The 22,353-nt window shown below is 51.7% G+C and overlaps 2 protein-coding genes and 1 long non-coding RNA gene across 5 annotated transcripts in view; 2 read left to right on the top strand and 1 right to left on the bottom strand.

Annotated features, from left to right (window-relative positions):
• The window catches only part of THADA (THADA armadillo repeat containing), a 327,215-nt gene extending 325,332 nt beyond the window's left edge, over positions 1 to 1,883 (top strand). For all 3 annotated transcript variants that reach the window (XM_007097838.3, XM_042981284.1, XM_042981287.1), the window contains one exon: positions 394 to 1,883. In XM_007097838.3, coding sequence (XP_007097900.2) covers positions 394 to 786 — 393 coding nt within the window. In that variant the 3' untranslated portion in view covers positions 787 to 1,883. The remainder of the gene's footprint in view (positions 1 to 393) is intronic.
• Positions 1,884 to 4,788: 2,905 nt separating this feature from the next.
• ZFP36L2 (ZFP36 ring finger protein like 2) lies at positions 4,789 to 9,111 on the top strand. Its single transcript, XM_042981283.1, has 2 exons — positions 4,789 to 5,147; positions 5,667 to 9,111. Exons 1-2 carry the CDS (start codon positions 5,097 to 5,099, stop codon positions 7,113 to 7,115), a joined length of 1,500 nt encoding a protein of 499 aa, XP_042837217.1. The 5' UTR covers positions 4,789 to 5,096; the 3' UTR covers positions 7,116 to 9,111.
• Positions 9,112 to 14,580: 5,469 nt separating this feature from the next.
• LOC122237296 lies at positions 14,581 to 21,508 on the bottom strand. The gene is made up of 3 exons (XR_006215676.1): positions 20,775 to 21,508; positions 20,154 to 20,264; positions 14,581 to 15,325 (listed from the first exon to the last, which is right to left on the bottom strand). It is a non-coding gene; the product is annotated as an uncharacterized LOC122237296 (long non-coding RNA).
• Between the last annotated feature and the right edge of the window lie 845 nt (positions 21,509 to 22,353).

The following is a 22,353-nucleotide window of genomic DNA, read 5'->3' as shown; positions in this document are numbered from 1 at the left end:
GTTTCTTCTGCTGAGATTTCTCCTCCTCCCCCTCTCTCCAATTTCTAGAGGCACCTTTGGTTCTAGGGCCCACTCCCATGTCGAGGTTCCCTTTTCAACAGCAGGCCCCCAAAATATCTTGACTTGAAACCACAAACACATCTTTATCAAAGGTCATGTTAAGTCTGGGGAAGAAAATTCCTCCCTGGTGGAGAAGTACAGCGAAATGAAAATAGAAAGTGACCTTCTCAGCTGCGAGTGGCATGTATATGTGGGTGCTGACAGGCAAGAGTGGGCCTTCCCTCAGGAGGGGGAGGGGACATACCTCCTCTGAGTCTGGCCAGACTCTGGTCTGGATTGGAGCCTGTCGACATCCCCTGTAATGTTGACTTTGGGCTTTGTCATTCAATCTAGGTGGAAGACTACCTGTTTGAAAAAGCAGAAATCAACTTTTGGGCCGAGACCCTGACCTTCGTGAAGTACCTCTACAAGCACCTCTCCCATCTCCTCTCCAAGTCCAGCTGGTGTCCCCTCAGCCCTGAAAGCCTCCGTCATCTTCACAGGACAGCATCAGAGCAGTGCCACCTCCTTTCCCAGCTCTTCAGAGAACTGCCACCAACTGCTGAGTTTTTGAAGACGGTGGAATTCACAAGACTGCGCATTCAGGAAGAAAGGACTTTGGCTTGCCTGAGGCTGCTGGCCTTTCTGGAAGGAAAGGAAAGGGAAGACACCCTTGTTCTCAGTGCTTCGGACTCTGTTGCAGAAACGAATCCGTTCACTCTTGCAAGAACAGAAGCAGCTTGTTGAAGAAAGAAGAGTTTTGGGGGTGGGGGTGGGGTGCGGATTATTCCCCCACTAAATCTGCAGGAAACGTGTTGAACATAAATTCAAATATTTTCTCCCCTTCATGAGTCTAGTCTTCTGTCCCTTCCTACAAAGGAATTTTTCTTCAGCTCACTCATTCAGGGGAGCCTGGTTTATTGCAGCTACTGTAGGAAGTGCGGCTACCACGTTGAATATTTACTCTGTTCCCAGGTGCAGGCCACCTGCGGACCTGAATTCGCCTTTTTCTTCCCCCACAGCCTCTAACGTCCAGGCATAGTCAGCCCACATTTTCTGTGAATTGACTGTACAGAACTAGGTTTTAGCTCGTGACTTTCTCTCCTCTTTCCCACTGAATAGAAGAGCTGGATTAGTTGGCAAACAGCCCACTGGGTCAGAACTCTAAATGTTATTCCATTTTAGCTACAGCAGAAGTATGTTCCAAATGTTGGATCCTGGGAAAATTATAGATCTACTTCATAGAGATGGTTTTGTTTTTACCATCTACATGTTCAAGTCCTGCAGCGACCTGCACATGACGTCTGATTTATTAAAAGAGCTCCTACCCACCAAAAGTGTTTCTGGCAATGCCAGGAAACTTCGATTTTGCCACCCAGTGAAAGCATAGACCCTTGGCTGTGAGAAGGAAATCCAGGGAAAGAAAAGCCAGAATAAATGACTTGTTTTATTCCTACGCTGTTTACTGTCATTTTCTTGGTGGCAATAAAAGATTCTCATTTAAGATGTCAGAAAACACAATTATCCATTTCAGTGTTTGAACCTAGCAACCTTAAGGTTTTTCTGCCTTTTCCAAGCCCAACCCAGCCCTCTGCCTCAGACACCCAGCAGGTGTCGCTCTTGCATACATTTTTGCTTCATTGGCTTGCCATTTTTTCCTTCTCATTTCAGAAAGAGTGTTATCCACAGACAGCTATCTTGAAATTCATAGCTTGGATTGGTCAGAGCCTCATCCATATTCATTTTTCTTCCTGGTTATCAGAATGATACCAGCTTTTAGGGACTGTAAATATTTTTAAATACTTCCCAGGTGAGCAATCACTTGGAACTATGTTATTGACGTTTGACGGTCTGAAGGGGCAGTTTAAAAGAGAGAAAGTTTGATATCATTTCCTACTGCAGAAAAGCTCGTATTTCAAATGTGTTTTTCTTTAAAAAAACCACCTAACACTAAAAACACAGCCATACTGGAAGTACAGAAAAATAGCTCTGTAGGAAAAGGCAAGGAAAGGAGTAAACTTAGAATCCAAAGTTTTGTCCTAAAGAGAACAGGAAATTCCCTAGGTAGTTTTGGACTATTCGGCTCAAAATGTGTTTTTTTGTGATCCTGAATTAATTAGGATCCTGTGTGGCCCACACTTGATGGAAAGTTGCCAGTCTAACATTTCTTTTTGTTCTGAGAAGGACTGACTGGGTCAGAAGTCAGGAAATTGTTGGCATAATGCAGTGATGACCATGGTTCAATAACTATGAAACTGGCCCCAGTAAAGCCCAACTCATTGGAAACGGCCAGCGTTCCTTTTCTCTCCATTTAAAATGAAATAAAAGCAGATACATAATAATAAAAGCACCTTATACCAGCAGGTGCTCTTTACCAAAACATGTACCATAGCATATGTACATGTTATCTCCAGGATCCTTCTACCAAGCCTGCAAAGTGGGTGTTCTCATGGCTGCGGACTGGGAATTACCCCAGATTTTGATGATGGCTGGCTGTGGCCAGCCTGGGAGGACAGGAGAGACAGAAGTTTCTACTGGTTTTATATCTGAAATCTTAATACTGACCTACAATAGCAGTGAAATGGCTGTTACACACTTGCCTGATGCATTCCCAGGGGAATCTTAGAATACTACTATCAGGGCTAACCTCAGACTCCATGTTTGGGGTCATTTCAACAAAGAACAAAACAGAACAGTTGGGGTTCTTGAGTGCTCTGGGCTGTGTCAGTCACAGCTGCCTGGGGGCCAGTGCAGGCTGGGTGGTGCAATCACCCAGATTGAAGCAATCCCCCCTTCGGGGTCATTGCTCTTGGCTCCAAGCTAGACGGTCCAAGATTTGGTGCCCCTCAGGTCTGCGTGCATGATCCTGTGGACCTCTACCCATCTGGCCACAGTCCAGAGACCCGGCTGTCTCCATTTTTATGCTTTGTCAATTTATTTTAATAAATGATATGGATTTATACCTGTACATCTTTTACACACCTTAACAGATAACGCATTTGCACCTTGACAAGGGTGAGAGATGAGTAAAGCAGGAATTATCTTAGTTTTACAAGGAAACCCAAGTACCAAAGGGATTATGTGATTTGCTTGAGACCACATGACTTGGAAAGGGCAGCGCCTGAACGCCAGCCCTGGGTTTCTGGTCCTAAAGTGCTTGCAGCCCACTGCAGACTCTAACTCTCTGGGTGGGTGCTTAGGGAGTGACAGCAGGGGGAACTGCATGCAAACTGAACTCTGAGGCGTCAGTTCCATGAGTGACAGGCCCGATGGCTTATTCCCCCACTTCCAGGTTAACGAATGGAAATGACCAAGAGGAAACAAGAAATAACCTCAATTTGGGAAAGGGGGCGTGGGTTGCTTCCTTCCCTAGAGGGAACTGGGCCTTCCAACTTAGGCCCAAATGCAGCCTAAGCTGCCAGGTGTGCGAGATCATGGGCCCGCTCCAGTTTTTGGCAGCATATGTTTAGACGAGTGATAAGTGTCCTGGCCCAGACCCCACATCTGCCCGACCGGGCTGTCAGCGGCTTTTGCCTAACTGGGCGCTAGGGGGTGCTGTCTGCCCCGTACCCTTGAGGGGGCCCGTTGGCAAAGGCATTACCCAGAGCAGGGCTTTGGGGTGTGGGACTGGTGAGGGGGGGAAAAAAAGAGGGCAAGACCACCTTGAGCGTCCTCGACGGCAGTTGGTCGGCCTCAGCCCGAGCCTGCGGCCCACGACGAGCTAAGGCAGGGCGCGGCGCCCCCAACGGCCAGGGAGGAAAGGGACCTGGAGGGCACGCCCGGCCACGGCCGCGGCGGCCGGGGAGCCTCAGCCGGCAGCTGCACCCCATCCCCTGGGAGGGCTGGGGAAGGCCGGGCTGACCGGCGGACGGACGGGGTGGCGGGAAGTCGCCTCCAGGCCTGCGCAGCTCTCCTGGCCTTTCCTCCCGTCCTCCCAGCCGGCTCCCCCGCCCGGGACGCCCCGCGCCACTCCGCGCCTTTGGCCCTAGCTCAAGGTCTTGTGATGTGATTAGCAAAGCCAGCGCCTTGTCCTCAGACACTCAGCCCTGCCCTGCAGGCCCCGGCGCTCAAGCCCTGTTTACTGCAGCCTGGGCGGGGACGGGGGCGGAGAAACGGGCCCAGGCTCCTCCGGGCGAGACTGCCGCGGCAGCCGCCCGCGTGGCCGCTCCCGCCCCCACCCCCACCGCGCCTCCACGTGCAATCGGGATGGAGCCACCACCCACCGGACGCAGGCCCAGAGCCCCCGCCTCCCGGCCCAAGCACCCTTTGCAAGCCAGCCGGGCCGCGCGGACGGTTGCAATATTCTTGCATTTTGCAATTCCCGCGCCCAGTATAAAACCGAGAGTGGGAGATAAAAGCTTCGCAATTTCGCCTAGCAGGATCCGGCGCGAGGAGACACGTCCAGGGCTGCAGAACTCTGGTCACTTTAAATGTGCAGTGGATTTCCAACAGGGCAGCCCCAGAGAAGAGGAGCCTTATCTTCCCGCCGCCACCCAGCAGCACCCAACAGGGCCGAGCTCTCCACGCCGCCCCGGGCGCCCCGGCAGCCTGCCCCGCCCCACGGCCTCCGCCCCCTCCCCCGGAGAAAAAAAAATTGGCGGCGGCCAATGGGAGGCCACGAAGGCGCTTGACGTCCGCGAGCCGGCGGGCGGCGTTGCCTGGAGACCCCGGCGGGGTCAGCGTTCTGTCCCCTCCTCCGGCACGCCCGCCTAGCCGCTGCCGCGCTCCCGGGCTCTATATAGGGCGCGCGCTCGCGGGCCGCGGAGTTCCAGCAGTCCGCGAGCTGTCGTCGGCTCCGCGCGGGGGGGGGGCGGGCCGGGCACCCCGGGGCGCGGAGGAGCGCTGTTTGCTTCTCCTTTCCCCCCACTCCGCACTCCCGGGCACCCTCAAGCCAGTCCACGCTGCTTCCCTCTCTCTAGTCTCGTCCCCCGGCAAACTTTCGGTTCCTCCCCCGCCCCTCACCCGTTATTCGTCGTGGCTCGAGCCCGGCCGCGCCGCCCCGAGGGCTCCTCCGGACCTCCCTGCCTGCAGCGCCGACCATTACAGGATCCAGAAACATGTCGACCACACTTCTGTCCGCCTTCTACGATATCGACTTCTTGTGCAAGGTACGCGAGGGAGCAAGGAGGGAGTAAAGCGGGCAGGCAGGAAGCCCCTCGAGTTTTCAGACTTTGCCTCTGCCCTCGGCTTTTGGGGCACCCATCCCCACCTTGACTTCGAGGTCGGGAAAAATCCTGGAGTTTGCTGTAGTGTGTGCTCGTGCCTTGTGGGCGGGGAGAAGGAGCTGGGAGGAAGGGCAGGGGGGAGCCGCTGTCGCTGTTTAGTTCCTCCGGCGCCGACCGCGGCCACGCTGCCTGGGGCTTCCCGGACGGGGTTTGCGCCGCCCAGACTGGCGGCCCACGGGCTGAGGATCACATGTCGAAACCGAGCGCGGCCTGGGGTGGGAGTCGGCTCCTCCCAACGCGAACATGATTCTTTTGCGCGTGTAGGGGCGGAGGGTGGGGGCCGAATCGAAATCTGCAAAAAGGAAGAAGAATCAGAAGGCTTGGAAGTTCCTCTGCAACTCGCCCCAACTCTTCCCTCCCTTTCCATATTTCATCCCGTCCTCGCCCCCCTCCTTTTGGCAGACGGAGAAATCCCTGGCCAACCTCAATCTGAACATGCTGGACAAGAAGGCGGTGGGGACGCCCGTGGCCGCCGCCCCTAGCTCGGGCTTCACACCGGGCTTTCTCCGACGGCACTCGGCCAGCAACCTGCACGCACTCGCCCACACCGCGCCTAGCCCCGGCAGCTGTTCGCCCAAGTTCCCGGGCGCGGCTAACGGCAGCAGCTGCGGCAGCGGGGCGGCGGGCGGCCCGGCCTCCTACGGCACTCTCAAGGAGCAGTCAGGGGGCGGCGGCACGGCCCTGCTGAACAAGGAGAACAAATTCCGGGACCGCTCATTCAGCGAGAACGGAGAGCGCAGCCAGCACCTCTTGCACCTGCAGCAGCAGCAGCAGCAGCAGCAGAAGGGGGGCGGCGGCGGCTCCCAGATCAACTCCACGCGCTACAAAACTGAGCTGTGCCGGCCCTTCGAGGAGAGCGGCACGTGCAAGTACGGCGAGAAGTGCCAGTTCGCTCACGGCTTCCACGAGCTGCGCAGCCTGACCCGGCACCCGAAGTACAAGACGGAGCTGTGCCGTACCTTCCACACCATCGGCTTCTGCCCCTACGGCCCGCGCTGCCACTTCATCCACAACGCCGACGAGCGGCGGCCGGCGCCGTCGGGGGGCGCCTCCGGGGACCTGCGCGCCTTCAGCGCGCGTGACGCGCTGCACCTGGGCTTCCCCCGGGAGCCGCGGCCCAAGCTGCATCACAGCCTCAGTTTCTCGGGCTTCCCGTCTGGCCACCACCAGCCCCCCGGGGGCCTCGAGTCGCCACTGCTGCTCGACAGCCCCACGTCGCGCACGCCGCCGCCACCGCCCTCTTGTTCCTCGGCCTCCTCCTGCTCCTCGTCCGCTTCGTCCTGCTCCTCGGCCTCAGCGGCCTCCACGCCATCAGGCGCCCCGACGTGCTGTGCCTCGGCGGCAGCTGCGGCCGCGGCAGCGCTTCTGTACGGCACCGGGGGCGCCGAGGACCTGCTGGCGCCGGGCGCCCAGTGCGCGGCCTGCTCGTCGGCCTCGTGCGCCAACAACGCCTTTGCATTCGGCCCAGAGCTGAGCAGCCTCATCGCGCCCCTCGCCATCCAGACGCACAACTTTGCCGCGGTAGCCGCGGCGTACTATCGCAGCCAGCAGCAGCAGCAGCAACAGCAGGGCCTGGTGCCCCCCGCGCAGCCTCCGGCGCCGCCCAGCGCGCCCCTCCCTGCCAGTTCTGCCGCGCCGCCCTCACCGCCCTTCAGCTTCCAGCTGCCGCGCCGCCTGTCCGAGTCTCCCGTGTTCGACGCGCCCCCTAGCCCCCCGGACTCGCTGTCTGACCGCGACAGCTACTTGAGCGGCTCCCTGAGCTCCGGCAGCCTCAGCGGCTCCGAATCCCCCAGCCTCGACCCCGGCCGCCGCCTGCCTATCTTCAGCCGCCTGTCCATCTCCGACGACTGAGGCAAGAGGGCGCCAGCGAGGAGGAGGAAGGGAAGGCTGTTCTGGGGATGTTGGAGGGCGCCCCTGCCGTCTCGACCCCCGTTAAGGGCGGGGTGGGGGAGGCACGGGAGTGGGGTTGGTGATAGGCCCTGAGCAGACTGCGGGCCGCACCGAGCACTTGGACTCGAACTTGTGTGCCGGGAGGGGCCTCCACCCCTCCCCTTTCGGTTTCCTCTTTTTTTTTTTTTTTTTTTTTTTTTAATTTTTATTATTACGAAGTTTCGTTCTTGTTGAGCAAAAAAGCCGACGAACTTTTGTATTGATGAACAAAATATTCACAACAGGGCAGTTGTGATGCGAACAGAACAAAGAACCAAACACTTAAACTTTTAGGTCTCCTATGAGTTTGGGACTTTAGGAAAAAAAAAATCAACCCAGCACCAGCAGCTACCAACCACCATTCCATATCTTCACTTGAAAGCATTAGTTACAGTCCAGATGTGGGAACTCTTATCTTGAGAGAAGTTCCTAATTGTCGTTTGTCTCAGACCAGTGTAAACAAACCAGCCAGCCACCACCTTGCTAAACTTATAAGCTTCTGGAATCCAGTATTCTACCAAGAATATGCCTTGATTGTAGTCTTCAGTGTGACAGGTTTTTGTTTGACACAACGTTCTATACGTCTGGAAAAAAAAAAAAAACCCTTGCATTCCAAAGTTTCATACCGGTTACTGGTTTTGTTGCCACCACTTAGTGGATGTTTAATTTTAGAACCATTTTGTCTGCTCTTTCTGGAAGCCTTGGGCAGAGCTTAGTTTGTAATCGTTGGGGGAATAACTGCTGAATTTTTAGCTGTTTTGAGTTGATTCGCACCACTGCACCACAACTCAATATGAAAAAACTATTTAACTTATTTATTATCTTGTGAAAAGTATACATTGAAAATTTTGTTCATACTGTATTTATCAAGTATGATGAAAAGCAATAGATATATATTCTTTTATTATGTTAAATTATGATTGCCATTATTAATCGGCAAAATGTGGAGTGTATGTTCTTTTCACAGTAATATATGCCTTTTGTAACTTCACTTGGTTATTTTATTGTAAATGAGTAAAAAAAATCTTAATTTAAGAGATTGTATGTAATATTTATTTCATTAATTTCTTTCCTTGTTTACGTAAATTTTGAAAGATTGCATGATTTCTTCACAGAAATCTATCCTGATGCTGTGGAAGTAGTTTGAGGAATATCTTATGAGTTTTCTTAGAATGTATAATGGTTGTAGCCCATCCAACTTTAAAGAAAAAAAAAGGTGACCACATACTTTGCAATCAGGTTTAAATGTGGCATGCTTTTCTCATTCCAGCTTTTGACATGAGCAAAAAAAACCCAAAAAACAAAAAAAAACCCATGTTTGTTTGTTCGTTCCACCAATTCTACTGTGACATACTCTGCGTATAAAGACATGTAGCAATAATGGGGTGGGGGTAGTCTCACAGTGCCTTTGGAAGGGCCAGAACTTGCCTTAAATCTTCCTCAACCAAATAAGTATTTTTCTATTAGTGCTTGAGAGAATTTGAATGTAGGATGGGTTCAACTGCACAAAAGGAAAAGATATTTACCACTTTTTTTTTATATAGATATAAAGTGAAGAGGCCACCTCTTAGTGCTAAAATGGTATGTAGTACATGAATATGCCTTGTTTCATTACAGAAGATTCCAAAACTTGTACTATTTTTTTTTGTGTGTGCGTAGAAAGGCAGGAATGCTTTCCTGGACAGCGGATGAATGAGCAGTAGCTTTAGTTTGTTTGTACGTAGGTACAGTTGGAGCACTATGTATGTATGTACTCTGGACTACTTTGACAGAAGTAGGTTTTTGAATGTAACAAGATAAGTCAACTTGAGTTGTAATATATTTTGGGGAAATCAGTTCACTACAGATTGTGGCTGTAAACATTGTACTGTAAATGTTTTGTAGTTTTCCCCCAATAAAATTTTTGGGAAAAAAGGTATTCATGTGTAAGCCAGCTTTTTTTTTTTTTTTTTTTTTTTAACCAGAACATGGAGCCTCTTACCTTAATTACCACCACTTTTCCGGGCATTGCCCAGGCCTTGCAGGGGTTGGGAGTTAAGGTTTCCACGGGAGCTGGCAAGGTGAGAATTCAGAAAAGCCTGCCCCTATGTATTTTATAGCAAGCTCTTTTAGCTGAAAGAAAGTAATTATTTGGACTGTCAAGGGCATTAGTTAGCTGTTCCCCTTGGTAATAAGATGCATCCCAGTGTTGGCTGACTGGCTGGTGGCAGGCCCTGGCTGAAGGCCTGAGGGGGTGTGGCCCGCCTGTGAGTCACCAAGTGGATCACGTGTCTGCAGTGGCAGCTGAAGGTCCGATTTTTTTTGCTGGGACACCCAGGGACCAGAACAGCTAGGGTGGGGAAGGGAGGAGGGTATGGAGGGCCACTAGAACGCTGAGCTGGAGAAGAGGAGGGGGTTGGGTTAGAAACTTTCCTGGGCTGGAGAACCAGGGTTTTGCCTCTACTTTGGGAAGCCTGGCTGTGTCCTTGTCCGGAGAGGAAGGAAAGGGGAGGAAGATTAAACAGGTCAAACTTATATCTGGGTAATGTTTGTTTATGCAGACAGCTTCCTCTGGGAGTGAGCACACACGTTATTTATGCAAAAGGATTTGTGTCTGCTTTAGGCGACTCTAAGTGGCCAGAAAGCAAATTCAACCCAGGCCTCTAGAAAAAGGAAGAAAAAAGAAAGGGCACCAATTTGTCTGCTGATTCGCACACAATTGAACAAAACCTTGGTAACTTTTTTTCCCCTACAATCCCTTTCGAAACTTCAAAATCAGGTTCATAAATTAACTCCCATTTTTCCCTTCCCTCCTCCCACCCCTCCCACCTCCCAGTTCAGACACTTCTTCCAAAGTAGGTAAAAGATTTAGCGATAGTTTGTTTTCTTATCTGCAACAGCTGGGCCCTATCAACCACTGCTTGCACCCCTGTGCGGGGTCTCCCGTGTCTCCCAGCTGAGCGGGCGGGTGGGGGAGGGGCGGTCTGGAGCCCGCCAGGCCTCGGGCAGCTGTTTCACGTTAGCGGTGATTGCGCTGGTGTTAACTGGAGCGTTTTGGTGCTTGGCTGCCAAAGGGGATGGGGAACAGTTTCAAAGTTCTCCCAGATGCCCGGCCCCTGGCTAAGGGCCTCAGCCGTGGGGGGAGGGGAAGCCTGGGGCCGAGAAGGGCTCAGGCGGCAAGACCCTGCGGGCTCCCTGGCCTCTTCACCATAAAGAATGTGCAATGGGAAGGAAAGGTCTAAAATGCGGTGCCATTTAGGCCAAGCTGCTTTCAAAGGCCTTGTTGCCACTTCATTCCAAAACTTATTTTTCTAAACAAGTACTTTTGATGGGCTGGAATGTCAGACTTGTTGGGATAAGCCACATTCATTTTTAAAAATTGGTTTGTTTGAGAGCCCGACTAGGATCTGATGTTTTGTATTCGCGACTCAGTGGAGCATGGAAAGCTGGGGGGAATCATTCAGAAATTTCCTCTTGCCGCAGATCAATGGAGGGTATATAGGTCATTGTCTTTCTGCAGCGGCTGGAATTAACAGCAAACAAAACTCTCTGCTATTGCTCGATCGCTCTTAGGAAAGTTTTCTTGTAAATTAAGGGGACTAGAAGTAAAAATTGCAAGTAAGGACAAGCCAGGATTCCTGTCACGGGCTGGAGAGCGGAACTGAAGTTGACTGGCTCCAAGACTGTGTTACACTCCAGATAAAATTCTTTTGCAGCCAGTTGTGAAAGTGAGCCCAGGATGCGAGGGTGTTTAGAATGTCTTCATAGTGGCATTGCCCTGGGCTGTTTGAAAATAAGGTATTTGGGGGGACGCCTAGGCGACTGGGTGGCTCAGTCAGTTAAGCATCTGACTTCGGCTCAGGTCATGATCTCACGGCCTGTGAGTTTGAGCCCCGCATCGGGCTCTGTGCTGACAGCTCGGAGCCTGGAGCCTGCTTCGGATTCTGTGTCTCCCTGGCTCTCTGCCCCTCCCCCGCTTGCGCGCGCGCTCTCTCTCTCTCTCTCTCTCTCTCTCTCTAAAATAAATAAACTTAAAAAAATAAGGTACTTTTTTAAGCAGCTCAATTAGTACGTGCCACCTTCTAGATTATTTTAGAGAAGGGACGCATGCATGGACATATTTGCCACTCCTCACTCTGTCTGAATCGACTTCTGAGTATGTAAAAGGGAAAAAAAAGCCACAACACAAATGATTGAGGAGGCCAAAGCCCCTGCCACCCAGCGATGGGAATAGATGGGGATTTCAAGCCCTGCAGAGGTTCAGGAGTCCAGATAAAAGGTCCAGGCCTGGGAGGGCCCAGAGAAGGAAGGACAGACAGGCACAGCTCTTGGCCACAGGTCTGGCCCAGCAGAGGAAACTGGGTCTTAAAATCTGCCTGGAGGTCTGAGAAAACCTTCCAGGCTGGATGTGTGCAAGGAAGAAACCCTAGAGAGCATTTGAACTGGGAGGGAACCATCCCCAGACACTCACTGCCCCCCACTTTAGCTCATGATGACAAGAGCAAAGGAGAGATGACTCTGGCCAAGTCCTCTTGAAAGCACAAGTTGGGTCTCTGCACCTTCCTTGACCTGAGTTAGGGGAGTTAGGGGAGCCCATGGGGCCCCTAGAGGTCCAGCCACAACCAGCCTCCCCTTCCATCGGAGGACCGTAGCTACTCTCCAGTTGTCATTACCTGATTTAATTGTGTTTATTTTTTTGTTGTCCTCACTCTGGGGAATGTGCAGACCCGTAGCCATCCAGGGCAGTTCCAGTTTCGTGCTGCTGGCAAGGCCAAGGAGGAAGGGAGGAAAAGAGGCAGGGCCAGGGCCCAGAGGCCTGCCCAGGAGGAACCCTGCAGGCAGGAGGTGGGTGAGGGGCTGGGCAGCAGGAAGCCACTGCCCCTCCAGGGCCCACGCCTGCTTCAGTGGGTTCTCCAACCTCTCCTGACAGTTTTTGCTAAACCTGGAAAGCATATGAGTGTGTCTGTGTCTAAGGGTGTGTCTGTGTGTGTGGAGAGAGGTTTGTCAGGGCGTGTATCTGTGTCCTTGTGTGTCTAGCTGGGAGTGCACCTGTTCGAGGGTATCATTCTCCATGCAGGTGTTCAAAGTTCTGTGTCCGTATGCTATAGGGGAGCGCTGGTATGTGAGGCTGTCGATATGTGTGTGGGGTATGTATGTCTGTAGAGCTTGAGAGTCCGTGGGTGTGAGTGTGGGTATGGGCTTGGGCGTGTCTGTGATTGTATGTGTACGTAGGTATGTTCAGAGGTCTGCATGTGAGTGGGGGTCTGGATTTGGGTGCATCTGCTGCTGCTGCTGCTGCTGCTGCTGTGTGTGTGTGTGTGTGTGTGTGTGTGTGTGTGCGCGCGCGCGTGGGTGGGTATGGGTGTGTTCAGGGGTCTGTGTGTGAGTCGGGGGTCAGGGTTTGTGGCTGTGTCTGTTGCTATGTGTGTGTGTGTGTGTGTGTGTGTGTGTGTGCACGCTCGTGTGTAGGTATATGTGGATCTATGTGTGAGTGTATCTGTAACTGTTGCTGTGTGGGTAGGTGTGTGGGTCTGTGGGGTGTGAGGAAGGACCTGTGGGTGTTGCTGTATGTTTGGGTCTAGATGTGTCTGCATGGGGGTGAGAGTGTTAACAACACCTACAGAGGAAAAGCAGCCCTTTTTAGCAGGCCTCTTTCAAGTTAAAAACTGCTTTCAAAACCCGGAAATGGTGGCCAGGCTGTCATCTGCTTCCTGCAGGGGGGTGGGCAGAACAGGGCTGAGAGTGGGAAGGTGGCAGACAGGCCTCCAGACCTGCAGGGACCCCAGACCCACCTTACTGCTGGGCACACCTGTCAAGGACAGGCTGCTTGAGCCTGACTACAGGGACATATTTAGAAACAATTCTCTGGTTGGAGGGGGAGGGGACCCCTTTATTTTCATCTGTACAGAAATAGCTCTCATCAGATAGGAGTTCTTATACCCTCTGGGGTGAGAAGCAGTTCTGAAATAGAAGGAAAGATATTAAGGATTTTAGACAGACAAGAAAACTCCTGAGCTCGCTGAAACCGAGTTTAAAATATTTCTCTAAAAATAAGCTTTGTTTTCCTTGTGGATTCCTCTGGCAATCGGGCCCTTGTGTCAGGGTGCTTAGCTGGCCTGCAAAGCCAGGCGGAATTTTTAAAAAAGCAAGTGTTTCCCAGCCGTGGCCTTGGAAAGTTCTCTGTTTTCCATTTATTAAACTCCTAGTTTCCAGCTAATTAAAATTATTTTCAAATAAAACTCCTTAGCCTAGCAATATTTGACGAAACACAGAATTCCCAGCGACCCCTCTGCAGGAGGCTGAGCTGGGCCGAGGGGTGGCCTGTGACCCCTCCTCTGGGCCCTGTGCCAGTTTTATAGGAAGAAGGGGGGCCCTTTGAAATGCAGGTCCAGGGCCTGTGTCACCAAATCCCAGCACCCTCCTGGTGACAGGTGAGAGGCTGCTTGCAAGGCAGTCTCTGAGCCCTGCACCACTTGAGAAGGGACTGTGGGGTCATTGGGAACCTGCTGTTTGTCAACCCACACCACTGAGCATAGGAGGGGCACACTTTGGGGAGAACTCCACCGAGGTAAGCGACAGGTGATCCTGTGCTACCTGGTTGCCCCTTCCTGGCCTGGCTGCTAACAAAGAAGCTTCAGGTCCAGTCAGGCCAGTGTGCCAGGACTCCAGGACTGCAGGACGTCCAGGCTCCCAAGGGCTCCCATGGCTTCACCATGTGGTGAAGCAGAAATCAGAAACAATGCAGGGTAGGAGGCTTATGTCATCAAGGGCCAGATCTGGTGTGATTCAGGCAGACTTGCTGCCCTGAGATCCAGTCCAGACATCCAAGGGATGGGGTGCTGGGGCTGTTGGCTGGGACCCTTCAACAATCCCACAGACCGTTCTTGGTTGTCTAGTAAATGTCTGCACTGGGTAAACAGGTGAGCTGACAGCTGTCATCCCCTGCCTTCATGGAGTGCACTGTCATCAGTTGTCATCAGGGTTCGTTCATGATGTGGCATGAACCAGCCTTCATTCCTTGGTGGAGCAGGATAATATTCCATTATACGGACACCACATTTTGTTTATTCACTCATCAGTTGATAGACATTGGAGTTGTTTCTGCTTTTTGGCTCTTGTTGAACAATACGGCTATAATCATCCGTGTACAAGTTTTTGTGTGTTCATGTTTTCTTTTTTTTTTTAATTTTTTTTTAATGTTTCTATTTTTACTTTTGAGACAGAGAGAGACAGAGCATGAGCAGGGGAGGGGCAGAGAGAGAGGGAGACACAGAATCTGAAGCGGGCTCCAGGCTCTGAGCTGTCAGCACAAAGCCCGACGTGGGGCTTGAACTCAGGGAGTGTGAGATCATGACCTGAGCTGAAGTCGGACGCTCAACTGACTGAGCCACCCAGGCACCCCTGTGTGTTCATGTGTTCAATTCTTTGGGCTATATACCTTGACGTAGAATTGCTGGGTCATATGGTAACTCTGTGTTTAACTTTTTGAGGAACTGTCTTACTATTTTCCAAAGTGATACTTCGGTTTTCATAACTATTATAATAATATTAGTTTCCCCCTCTCGACCTCGTGCATGCTCCATGATGGCCACATAAGAAACTTCTACACTTGTTCACAATAGCCAAAAAGTGGAAACAACCCAAATGTCCATCAACAGATGAATAAATAAACAAAATGTGGTATGTCCTTTCAATGGGCTAGTATTTAGTCATAGAAAGGAATGAAGCACTGATACATGGAGGAACTGTAAAAACACTTAAGTGAAAGAAGCTGGACACAAAAGACCACATAATGTATGATTCCACTTCTATGAAATGTCTAGCGTGGGCATACCCGTAAGACCAAAAGTAGATTGGTGGTGGCCAGGAGCTAGCAGATCAATGGGGACTGACTGCTGATAGATGGGGTTTCTTTTGGGGTTGATGAAAATATTCTGGAACTAGATAATGGTGATTGTTCCACAACCTGTGAACATACTAAAATTTGTAGATTCATATACTTTAACCTGATGAGCTTTATTGTATGCGAGTTATATCTTTATTTTTAGAAAATGTATACTCACAGGCTGAAATCCAGGCTGCAAAAGGGAAGGAGAGGATACTGAGGGAGCCTCTGTCAGGGACACTGACCTCACTTAGGATCCAGAAAGCCCCTACAAAAGTAAGAAAGGCAAAGTGTAAGTAACGGTAAGGCAAAGGGCCAATGAAAGTGTTTCCAAGTAAAGGGAGCAGCTGTGCAAAGGCCCTGTGGTTAGAGGATGCATGGTTCCAGAGAGGGAAGGAAAGAAGGATATGGTGCCAAAGGGTGGAGAACAGAGCAAGGCGGCACAGGATGGGGCTGGGGCAGTGAGCTCAGGCCTCAAAAGATCTCTCACCTGCCTTCTTCCCACCAATTTCTCCATTAGAACATCAGATTTTGGGTTCAATGATTTCTCTCCACTGTTGTTTTTTCAACATTATCCTCATGCTCCATCACAGTGTCATTCACCTCACTTCAGCTCATCACGTGGGCATTTTATCATACCACATCATCGCAAGAAGAGTGAGTACAGTACAGTAAGAAATTCTGAGAGAAACCACATTCACATAACTTTTATGTGTATATGGCTGTAGTTCTGTTTTATTATTATTGTTGTACATCTCTTACTGTGCCTAATTCATAGGTGAAACTTTCTCATAGGCATGTATGCATAGGAAAAAGCATAGTATATGTAGGGTACTACTTACGGTTTCAGGCATCCACTGTGGGTCTTGGAACGTATCCCCTTCCATAAGAGGGGACCACTCTATTATCGTTCTGCTTCATCACCTTTGGCTTTCCCTCCTCCTCCAGCTCATGCCCACAGGTCTCCTGGTGGAAATGCCTTAAAGATTCTAATAGCTACTATTTATAGAGCTTCTCTTTTTTTTCTAATTGTTTTTAATGTTTATTTATTTTTGAAAGAGACAGAGCGTGAGCAGGGGAGGGGCGGAGAGAGAGACACACACACACACACACAGAATCTGGAGCAGGATCCAGGCTCTGAGCTGTCAGCACAGAGCTGGATGCAGGACTCGAACCCACAAACTGTGAGATCATGACCTGAGCCTAAGTCTGACGCTTAACCAACTGAGCCACCTAGGTGCCCCTTGGAGCTTCTCTTATGAACTAAAGTTTTACATATGTTAAGGATAGTCCTTTATATCTCCCAAGACTGAGGTACTTTTGCTATCCCCATTTCAAAGATGAGGAAACTGAGCTCAGTGTAGTTGTCATATGCCTGAAACCAGAAAGGCTGGAGCAAAATCCAAAGGAATCTAAACTGTTGCTCCTTCAAATCTCCTGGGGCTACTTCTCTCACTCCTCTCTACCTGGCTTTTCCCACACTGTCTATAAACCCATATTTCCAAGAAGCCTTCCAGGGGTCCATTCCAGGGCAGTCTATTTCCTGCTTCATCTATGCTTTTAAAATCCTACTAGTTTGGGGCACCCAGGTGGCTCAGTCAGTTAAGCGTCCAACTTCAGCTCAGGTCATGATCTCACAGTTCGTGAGTTCGAGCCCCGCATCGGTCTCTGTGCTGACAGCTCAGAGCCTGGATCCTGCTTCAGATTCTCTGTCTTCCTCTCTCTCTGCTCCTCACCCGCTCACACTGTCTCTGTCTCTGTCTCTGTCTCTGTCTCTCTCTCTCTCTGAAAAATAAATGAACATTAAAAAAAAAAAGAAACACAACATGTTAATGCTAAAAAAAGGTTTAGGGGCACCTGGCTGGCTGACTCAGCCGGTAGAGCATGCAAGTCTTGATCCCGGGGTTGTGAGTTCAAGCTCCACACTGGGTGTGGAGATTACTTGAAAATAAAATCTTTAAAAAGTAAATAAGTAGGGGCACCTGGGTGGCTCTGTCAGTTAAGTGTCCGACTTCAGCTCAGATCACAGTTCATGAGTTCAAGCCCCACATCAGGCTCTCTGTCGTCAGGGCAGTGCCCGCTTCAGATCCTCTGCCCTCCTCTCTCTCTGCCCCTCACCCGCTCTCTCTCAAAAATAAATAAACATTAAAAAATAGTAATAAAGAAGTAAATAAATTTTTAAAAATAAAAAATGTTTAAAAAAATCATGACCTAGTGTATCCCTTTCATCCCACAGATGAGAAAACTAAGGCTTAGAGAATGTGGGGGAACCCCTCTGGAGATTTTCCAATTTCTGGAAAATGAGATCACCCACCCAGCCTCAGGACACTCTTCTTCCCAGGTACGATCTGTGCCGCAGGGCTGTTGGTAAAAATGTAAATATCAATTCTCACCAAGGCAGACCTAAATCCCTCTGGGCTGAGAGGCTCCGAGGGGCTGGTTTCTGGATGTTCTATCCATCCAGCCTCTCAGGGAGGGCCTGGAAGGTCATTGGATGGACATGGCCAGGAGCTTACAAAGCACAGCCCTTTGAGCCCAGAGCTGCTGCAGGAGCAGGGGCACGGGAGGGCTCCAGGCCGGTGTCACCACTGCTCTGCGAGAGGCCTAGTCACACAGGGACTACAACAGACCTCCATTCAAATCTCATTCCACTGCCACTCCCTGCCTGTGTAATCCTGAGCAAATCTCTGAGCCTCGGTCTCCTCATATAGGAAATGGGAGGACAATGCTGTTCCTGCTATACAAAGCGTCCATGAGGGTGAAATATGATGCCACGTGTGAAGTGTCTAGGAGAGGCCCTCCCTGGTTCGGGGTCCCACAGATGAAACTGTGCAGACTAGCAGAGCGGTTAGCAAACTGAAATGGCTGGTTCAAAGCTGAGCTTTGCTACTGCCAGCGGTGAGACCGCGAGCCAGCTGCCGATGCTCTCTGTGCCTCGATGTCCTCATCTATAAAATACCCGGCCTATTTCCTAGGGCTCTCATGAAGCTTAAGTGAATTAACTCATGTAGTGAGGATAGAACCTGGCACACAGAAAATGGACGTGGTGGGGGTGCGGCGGGAATGGGCACAATGGGTGAAGGGGAGTGGGAGATACAGGCTTCCAGTTATGGAATGATTAAGTCGCGGTATAAAAGGCACAGCATTGGGAATATAGTCAACAGTATTGTGACAGTGTTTTGTGGTGACATATGGCAGTTGCACTTGTGAGCATAGCGTAACAATATCGACCTGTCAGATCACTGCACTGTGTACCTGAAACTAATGTAGCATTGTGTGTCAGCTAGAATGAATGAATGAATGAATGAATGAATATATACATACATACATGCATGCATAAATGCAATATAACAATTTGTTATTGAATCTCTTGGTTTTTTTCCACACTTAACCAATAGACACGCAATCTGAGGGGGGTCAGGAAGGCCCCTAGCCCGCCTCTACCAAACTCCCCCAACCACACAAGGCTTACGGTAAGAGTGGCAACTGCTTTTCTACAGAAATTCTAGATACATCTGTGCTGTCCAATATGGTAGACACTAGCCACAAGTGACCACTTAAATTTAGTACCTATTAAACACAATTTAAAACTCACTTCCTCAGTCGACTAGCCACATTTCAAGTTCTCGACAGCCACATGCACTGAACAGCACTACTATTCTAGAGTGTTCTGTAAAATGCAAATAACTATAAGGAAGGTAACCTCTAGCATCTAACCCTTGAAGGGTTGTCCTTTTCCAAAGCCAGTCCTGGGACATATCCATGACGCCCTTGATGGCTCCCCCTCCATCCCTCAGCCAAGAGGGTCCAAAATATCCCCAGACCACCTCTCTGTCCAGTGGACTGCCAGTGCCAGTGGAGGAGAAATGAAGGGACCACCCACTGCATGGTGGCCCCTCACAGCCCTGCCTGGCAGCCTGGGACCCACCTCCTCCCAGATGCCCCAGACACGTGGACCGGCCTGCTCCCCCTGTCTCCACAGCTGTGATACCACATCCATCCAGTCACTGATACCAGAACCTGGTGTTCCCTCCACCCCTTCCCTCCTAGGCTTCCTGAACCTCATGACTCTGCTTTCTAATCATGCCCAGACACTGTCCTGTCCCCTCTCTCTGCCTTTACTGCCTCAGCAACTCGGGCCCCCCCTTTTGCCTGGACAGCAATAAAGCAGGAGCCCCCAGCTGTTCCTCCTCTCAGCCACCATTCCCCAGAGCGAGCTTCTAAAACACTTAGGCGATCACGCCCCTCCTGAGGGGTGCCCTCCCTGCCCTCCACCCCACCACCCAGTTCAAATCCAAGCTTCCACACATGCTGGATGAGGCCCTGCCTAGAAACCTGCTGCTTCTCACCTGCCCTGGAGTGCTGAGGGCTGCTGATTCCTAATGCTCTTCACACCCCTGGGCCCCGGGTCCCTGCCTGGAACACACCTGCCGTGTCCCCCTGCTTCCTCTGCTTCAGCTGAATCTGCATCTCAGACACGGTCCTTCCACCACCCCCCACCCCAGCCTCCAGGGCCCTGCGTAGGAGCACAGAGCACGTTGTCCTACACCAGCTAGTTACGGCTCTGTGGACTCTCTAGCCTGGAAGTTCCTTCAGAACAAGAATGTCGTCGTGTGCCTCCTTGCACGGTCCAGCCTGGCTCCTGGAAGGGCTCCTAGATGGACTGCAGCGAAACCAGAGCCCCCTGTGAGATGGCACTGTTCTCTTATACTTGACAGATGAGAAAATGCAGCTGGGGGAAATGAAGACACGTGCTCAAGGCCTGCCACCCCAGCCCTGCCCCACGGGCACGCTGGGCCATTCGGAAGGGGGAGGGAGGATCTGCTCCTTGCTAGACACGCCCTCCTTCTGAGTTCCTCTAATTCCGAACTCATGCCTGCTGGTTCTGAATCTCCGAACAACAGACGCAGAAGCCCAATGCTACAAAGGGAAAAGTCCCTCCTCACCTGTCTCCTCAGTCCTACTCAGCCAAGCTGACTACCTTGTAATCTCTTTGTGTGAGGGATTCCTGAGATTTGACAGTGTAGCTATACCTATAAATATTTACACACATGCTCATGTATTGTTGCAGTGGACAGAACCAAGTCATACTGTACCTCCTGCTCGTCGGCCCCCCTCCACACTCGGGGAGCTGGCACCTTCTTTCATGGTCCTCTGTAGCCTGAGGGCCCTGGTGATGGCCGCCAAGGTTCCACACGAGTCCAGTTCTGTGGACAGGGCAGCACAAACATCCTTACACTCAGACCTGGTGTGAGTATTTCCATCAGGTGAACCCCGAAAGGCGGCACGGCTAAGTTGCGGGACAGCTCAGAGTAGCCCTCCAAAACTGTTACCCGAAGTACCTCTCACCCCACTGTGCCCTAGAGGCCGTATCTACCCATTTGCTCCCTGTATGCCCCTTTCTGAGCTTCTGGAGTTTGCCTGACAGAAACTCTGCCCTCCCTCCTCCCCCCTGCCCCAGGGTCTGGTCTTTCTGTCTCCCTGTCCTGTTCTCGGATCCTCCTGCGGCTAAGCCCCATCCCCCCACATCTCCAGGCTCTTAGAGGGCAGCCCGTGGCTGTCCACCTCTTGGGCTGGTGCCAGAGACTGAGGCTATCACCTGGGAGCCCCGGGCAGGCCTCCTGGGCTCGAAGCACCTGGGACTTGAGGGCCAGGAGCTGGGAAGACTCTCCCACTGAAACCAGGGCGATGTGGAGGGTGGGGTGGGGAGCCCCTACCTGGGTAACTGTCAGTAGGGATGGCAGAAAGTATCCCAACACAACAGCCTTGCCAACTGAGGGTGTTGACACTGTGCAGGTGTGTTTCTTCGAGAGCGTGTGTGTGTGTGAGTGTGTGTGTGTGTGTGTGTGTGTGTCTGACCATGTGCCAGTGAGTGTGCGTGTGTGCTTTAGGGGCGGTTGTGTGAGGCGTTATGTAATGGAGACACTCCCCGGGGCCAGCAAACCGCAGTGGTGTAACTGCCGGCCAGCCAGGCCACCAGAAGGAAAGGAGGGAAAATGTAAACACCATTCTGGGCCTTTCCCTTGCCTGCCACGAGCAGGCCCTGCACAGAGCAGCTCTTCCCGTTCTCCATTCCTTCTGCCTTAGCCCCGTAGGCTGGCCTGGGAGGGGGTGATAATGGAGGCCAAGGAGCCGAGGCCAGGGGTCAGAAGACCTCTCCGGGAGCCAACATCCACAGCTCTTGATCCCAGCCCAGGGGGCAGAATGGAGAGGAGGGCCCGTCGGGGTCTGCCTAGGCTTCTCCTGACTCTGCCACAAGCCATGCATCCCCCACAAATGAGGCAGGCTGCCTTCCTCACCCCCAGAGCTGCTTTCTCGTCAACGCCTTTGGAGGCCCCCTGGGTCCCAGACGCCTCTCCCTGGCATTGGAGCCCCTCGCCCTGCAGTGAGCCAGTTCAGACTCACAGCTCACGTGTGAGCTCACACTCTCAGGATGGCCTCAGAGCCAGCTGTCTGCCTCTCTCTCTCTCTCTCTCTCTCTCTCTCTCTCTCTCTCTCTCTCACACACACACACACACACACACACACACACAAACAGGTGCACCTCTCTCCCTGCCCCCCACACCTCATTGCGGGCCAGACGCCTGCCTTCCAGCCAGCTCCCGGGTGCTTGGCCCTTCCCCACCCCGCGGAGGCTGGCTCTTCCAGGAAGCCTCCCCTGCCTGCTCGTGGCCGTGGTCCTTTCTTCTCGCTCTGAGCTCCTGAGGCGCCTCTGGACACACAACCTGACATGTGGCCATGCACAGTCGCCCCTTGTTCTCCAGTGGTTCGCTTTAATAATAATGGCCACGATTTGTTCAACACACTCTCTGCCAAACCCGGTCCCTTAAGATGTCCTTGTTATCACGATGGGCATCCTCACACCGGCCCTAGAAGGTGGCATTCTTACCACCAGTACATGGCTGGAGCCCAAGCAGAGAGAGGTTCCGCGAATTATCCAGGCTTCTATCTACACCTAGAGGTGTCTGGTGGCCGATGTTCACAGAATCCGGTGGCTAAGTCCCATCTCCGCACACCACCAGGCTTTTAGAGGGTAGGAACCTGTTCTGCCCCCCACCCCACCCCCCAACAGAGAACCAGCTGGGCACCCACCAGATGCTCAAATAAGGGCTGTGGCTTTTACTCAACAGCTGCCAAATACTTGGTGCCGCTTAACTGCCAGTTGAATGAATAACTGATTGAACAGAATGCAATAGGATCTTTATCCAGAGCTATAGAGAGTGATATGTTCAGAGCAAGGGTTTCTGGAATTACCCACCCATATGACTTCAGACAATGCACGAACCCCTCTGAGCC

The sequence above is a fragment of the Panthera tigris genome, chromosome A3, assembly GCF_018350195.1.
Source record: "Panthera tigris isolate Pti1 chromosome A3, P.tigris_Pti1_mat1.1, whole genome shotgun sequence".
In the NCBI taxonomy this organism is placed as follows: Eukaryota; Metazoa; Chordata; class Mammalia; order Carnivora; family Felidae; genus Panthera; species Panthera tigris.
This window is presented reverse-complemented; position numbering and strand designations above follow the sequence as displayed.

Bases quoted from the DNA above. Each gene is read 5' to 3' on its own strand.
- ZFP36L2 (XM_042981283.1), top strand. From the start codon at position 5,097: ATGTCGACCACACTTCTGTCCGCCTTCTACGATATCGACTTCTTGTGC. The intron at 5,148-5,666 runs GTACGCGAGGGA...TCCTTTTGGCAG, and splicing joins ATATCGACTTCTTGTGCAAG to ACGGAGAAATCCCTGGCCAA.